This window comes from Rhagoletis zephyria, unplaced genomic scaffold (assembly GCF_001687245.7).
Source record: "Rhagoletis zephyria isolate East Lansing unplaced genomic scaffold, Rhagoletis_zephyria_1.1 Rzeph_scaffold_12588, whole genome shotgun sequence".
Taxonomy (NCBI): Eukaryota; Metazoa; Arthropoda; class Insecta; order Diptera; family Tephritidae; genus Rhagoletis; species Rhagoletis zephyria.
In genome coordinates, this window is record NW_016169662.1 from 1 (window position 1) to 5,286 (window position 5,286).

General features: G+C 35.1%; 1 protein-coding gene across 1 annotated transcript; it reads left to right on the plus strand.

The window, feature by feature from the left end:
• The first annotated feature begins 1,879 nt into the window (after positions 1 to 1,879).
• On the plus strand, positions 1,880 to 4,929 carry LOC108377726 (isocitrate dehydrogenase [NADP] cytoplasmic-like). Its single transcript, XM_017633986.1, has 2 exons — positions 1,880 to 2,136; positions 3,497 to 4,929. Exons 1-2 carry the CDS (start codon positions 2,056 to 2,058, stop codon positions 4,727 to 4,729), a joined length of 1,314 nt encoding a protein of 437 aa, XP_017489475.1. The 5' UTR covers positions 1,880 to 2,055; the 3' UTR covers positions 4,730 to 4,929.
• Positions 4,930 to 5,286: the final 357 nt, after the last annotated feature.

A 5,286-nucleotide genomic window follows, 5' to 3' on the forward strand; every position in this document is an offset into this window, starting at 1 on the left:
AATTCAATGCATTTTCGACTGAAACTAAACGCGAACAATAACGGCGACTCCACTTCATATTTAAATGAACTTAAATTTTTACTAGAATACACAAATATCTTAAAATGTGCCTTTTGTACAATTAAATGTATGCTCCTTTTTTCTAAAATATTAGTACGAAACTCGTTTATGTTTTATTTAACAATATAATTACCAACGGCTAGTTGGAAAAATTTTAAACAAATAAAAAAAGCGATGGCTTACGAAGAAATTGCAAATTATGCTATTTTACTGATGTACATACATACATATGTACATATGCACAATTTTAGTTGGTTTATTCGATATAATTTTTCCTTCGCTGTACGGGTTTCACTTTGAGCTACTGTATATTATGCCCGCTCAAAATTTTGTGCGTGCTCGGCTAAATGTTTGCGGGAGAGCAACATTAAATAGCAAGAGACCAGCAAAGTACTGCACATACACACAAATTTAATTGTATATTTTTGCCGTTTTAAAAAGTATACAATTGTATATTGATTGGTAATACATATATAACTATACCAAATACATACATACAAATGTCTTTGTTGTTTGTTGCTTTTTTCTTATCACCAAATGAGCTTTAATTATAATGTGTCGCATGCGAAAATGGCAGCTTTAGGCCGAGTTTTTCGAGACCGCGTTTCACCAAATGTGAATGAATATTGTTACTATTATTACTACGTTTATACGCATACATAAGTCGCTTTAATTCATTTCGCCGCGATTCAAAACATATGTATAAACTGAATTTCAATTCGCTTTGAAAGAGCGAAGTGCTTTGGCTCACACTCCATTTCAAATCGGTAGTTTATTTCTCCAGACAGTTAGAAAGAGTGTATAAACACCGCTCTCACTCAAAGCGAATTGGAGATCAGCTGTTCCGCTCAAATTCCAAATAATCGCATCAGTATTTAAAAGCTGATTAATAATAATCGTTCTTTTTCTTTGCCACGATTTTATAATGCCGAATAAAACTAGATTTTTATCGCTTTCCACTATGTTAACTTATAAAATGTCAAATGAAAACAGCTAATTTTGTTTGCTTTTGAAGACGGTTACTTTGATGCCGATATAAAGCCGTAAGTATAAACACTAGAGCGAAATGTGTACGGTGTCAATGCGCTTTCAATTAAGGCGATTATTCTGTGCGTATAAACGTAGTATATATAAAGGATTCGCTATTACCAGTAGCTGCTTTTTTATTATAAAAATTCAGTATTAAATTAAGTTGTCACAGAAACTATATTTCTTTAACATTGAATAAAAACTTCCACTGCATACATATTTAAAACTAATGCCGATTTTCCACTAAGCTTTAAAATACCAAAAAAAATGTGTGCCATTTACAAAATGCCATCGGGAAATTAACTTAGGCTGCATTTCTTTATTCGTTCTGAACGTTTGGAATAAACTTTTTTGTTTACTTATTCTTTAGAACGTTCCTGATGATATGTTAACGTATATTTCAAACGCGTTTTGTTTATTCCGGCTGTGAAATGGGATTATCCGGAATGTATAAAGAAACGCAGCCTTAATGACTTTTTTTATGACGTAATGACACGAAATTTTTTAATGCCCAACTTTGACATTCAAATTGTTGCCATTTAATGCCTAGTAGAGAGTCAGCACAACCCAGGTTTTTAAAATTTTTTTTTTTAATATTTTTGACGGCATCAATTTCGAATTTCCAGCCAATATGCTGCGCATACGTACATATCTATCTATTGCATATTACGTTCTTATCAGTAGACTTATAATATACACAATTCAAACCTAATCGCCCGAAGTACTCAATAAGCATTGTGTAATCTTTTTATAATAACAAAAAATAAACGGACACAACACAACACAATTTTCATTAGACGCCTTCAGAGGTCTATTATAAAAATAATTGATATTATGCTTTTATAGTGTAAAAAGCATTCGTTAAACACTCACTAATTTTAGTAAAGCATATTTTTGTTTAGCAGTATTTATTTAGCATTGAAAAATATACTCGTATAAAAATTAAATTATTTAAATACTACAAAAATGCATTCGCTCCGTTATGCTCGCGCATATACTCCAACATTTTTGCGAGCCTTTACTGCAGCCATGATGAATAACAATGGGGTAAGAGTTGTGTGTGTGTGCGTGACAGAGAAAGTATATAAACAAAAGTGCAATTATGAAAATAAATAGGTTTTATTTTTTTTGTATACAGATCTTGGTAATATTTGAAGTACTTATAACCCTGCAAACCATTTTTTCAGCGCATTCTTAATTGTAGAAAAATTTTAAAGAATTCGTAAAAATCTCATCAGATTTTTTGCAGAATTTTCTAAAATTAAATAAACTGTGCACACTTCGATTATTTTACGAAATTTCGGAAGAACATCGGTAAAGCAATGAAAATGGTGCTGCTATGTGAAGAATTTCTTGCAGAATTTTTCAGAATGTTCTTTATTTTTCGTACATAAATTTCTTTACGAGTTCGTGTCAACCGCTTCATATAATTTTCTTTGTAGATTCTTAAAAAAAAAATCGTTACAGAAATGAGATACTCCTAAAGAGTTCGGGAACTTTGGTTTGCAGGGAAGTTATATTGTTAAGGTTTTGATTGGCTTTATTTCTGATAAACTGTCTTGCAGATAGATGTGTCAGAGAGTGAAATAAATATTGTGCGAATTTCAGTAAAGCCAGTCAAACCTGAAATCATTATTAATTCACATACTTACCAATATCGTCGATATCGATATCGATATAATTATTTATATACAGAAGTGGCTAGATAAAATGTATGATATTATTTATAAAAAGTCTTTTGAATACATAATAAAAATTACATAAAAGGATATACATACATATGTATGTATGTGCCCCGTGGCGTTTGAGTAACCCATTTTTTATTCATGTTAAAAACGTGTAAATTACAAAGTATTTAAAAATGGTAAAATGAAATAACTTAAACTTTTAATAATAACACCTATGAATGAAATTCCATTCCGAACCATAATGTAATTCACTAATTTTTAATAATGCTACCGCTTGCTGACCAATTTATCGATATATTCAAGGCAGGGGGATATCAATTCAGAGGTAATTTGTACAGTAAATTTGAAGAACTTTTTACAGTTAATGTCAACTAATTTTTTTTTAATTACCGACCTACTCGAATTAGGTAATTATTCTAATGCTGGATTTCCACTAGGCATTAAATGTCAAAAAAGACAAATGACAAAGTCGGGCATTAAAAAATTATCGTGACATTACATTAAACAAATAGTCATTAAGCTCATTTTCACATGGCATTTTTTTAAATGGCATTTGTACATACTTTGTCATTTCAATGCCTAGTGGAAATTCGGCATAAGTTTAGCATTTACAAAACCATGATTCAATTTTTATGTAGTAAATATTTTTAGATTACAATTCAAACCAGAAATTTGAGGCTTATCAACTGCTAACCAACTACCTCTCTTTTACCTTTTAGATGGCTACAAAAATTCGTGCTGGTCCCGTTGTTGACATTCTCGGCGATGAAATGACTCGCATCATTTGGTCGTCGATTAAGGACAAGTTAATCCTACCTTTCCTCGACATCGAATTGCACACATACGATCTCGGCATGGAGAATCGCGACAAAACCGATGATAAAGTCACCGTCGATTGCGCGGAAGCGATTAAGAAATACAATGTTGGTATTAAGTGCGCAACTATCACGCCTGATGAGAAGCGCGTGGAAGAGTTTAAACTGAAGAAAATGTGGAAATCACCCAATGGTACTATTCGTAACATTCTCGGCGGCACAGTGTTCCGTGAAGCGATCGTTTGTAAGAATATTCCACGCCTGGTTTCGGGTTGGGAGAAACCCATTGTCATCGGTCGTCATGCGCACGGTGATCAATATAAGGCTACAGATTTTGTGGTGCCCGGCCCTGGCACATTGACACTGACTTTCAAGCCCGCCGAAGGCAACGAAACCATTTCTCATGAAGTATACCAATACAAAGGCTCCGGCGTCGCAATGGGCATGTTTAATACCGACGATTCGATCGTTGATTTTGCGCACGCTTCCATGAAGTATGCTCTCGCAAGAAAATTGCCGCTCTACTTGAGTACCAAAAACACCATTCTGAAGAAGTACGATGGTCGCTTCAAAGACATATTTCAAGAAATCTACGACAAAGAGTACAAGAAAGATTTTGAGGCTCAAAACATCTGGTATGAGCATCGTCTAATCGACGATATGGTCGCTTATTGTATGAAATCCGAAGGTGGCTTTGTGTGGGCCTGTAAGAACTATGATGGTGATGTACAATCGGATTCGGTTGCACAAGGTTTCGGCTCGTTGGGTTTGATGACATCAGTGCTGATCTGCCCGGACGGCAAGACAGTCGAGTCAGAGGCGGCACATGGTACTGTTACACGTCACTACCGTATGTATCAGCAAGGCAAAGAGACATCAACCAATCCCATTGCATCGATTTTCGCCTGGACACGTGGTCTATTGCATCGCGCAGAATTGGACAAAAACGAGAGCTTGAAAAAGTTCGCCGAAACGCTGGAGAAGGTGTGCGTTGACACCATCGAATCGGGTAGCATGACCAAGGATTTGGCTATTTGTATCAAGGGCATGAACAAAGTGCAACGTAGCGACTACTTAGAAACATTCGAATTCATGGATAAGCTAGCTGAAAATCTGCAAAAGGCACTTGGGCAATGACTTTACAAGCGCAAGGCGCGCATTGCAAATAATGAAGGCAACCGTTCGCATTTGTGAGATGCAAGTGATGGTATTACTGAAGTTAGATGTTATACATTAGAGCAGGGTACCCAGTGTATGATCCATTGTTCACATAAGCAAATTGTTTATAAATTTATGTACACCTACAATAAAGGCTTTTATATTTGGTATTGTGTGTACTTTGGGTGTATTTTTGAAATTTCAGGATTTTTGAAGAACATTTTTCATATTTACCCACGCTGAGTTCAATAAAGCATTTAAGTAGTTTTTCTGACGTGCAGAAAGTCGAACCGTTTGCAGTCGGACAGCACACGTTGTGCCCGAACTGACATTATATTGCGCTACCTTAGACGCTAAGAAACTGGAAAACTGCGACACATGAAATCAAAATTATGGATGCTCTACCTGATCTTACCATATTTGAAGTGATGCAGCTCTCTTTTCTTTCTAGATCCTTCTTTGTTTATCCGCTAGATATCATGCGTCATCACGAATGTAGCATCGTCTCAGGTTATTTTGAACGCGCTTATGACCCG

Excerpts from the sequence above, each read along its gene's own strand:
- LOC108377726 (XM_017633986.1), top strand. The coding sequence starts at position 2,056 with ATGCATTCGCTCCGTTATGCTCGCGCATATACTCCAACATTTTTGCGA. Across the intron at positions 2,137-3,496 it reads CCATGATGAATAACAATGGG|ATGGCTACAAAAATTCGTGC; the intron begins GTAAGAGTTGTG and ends TTTACCTTTTAG.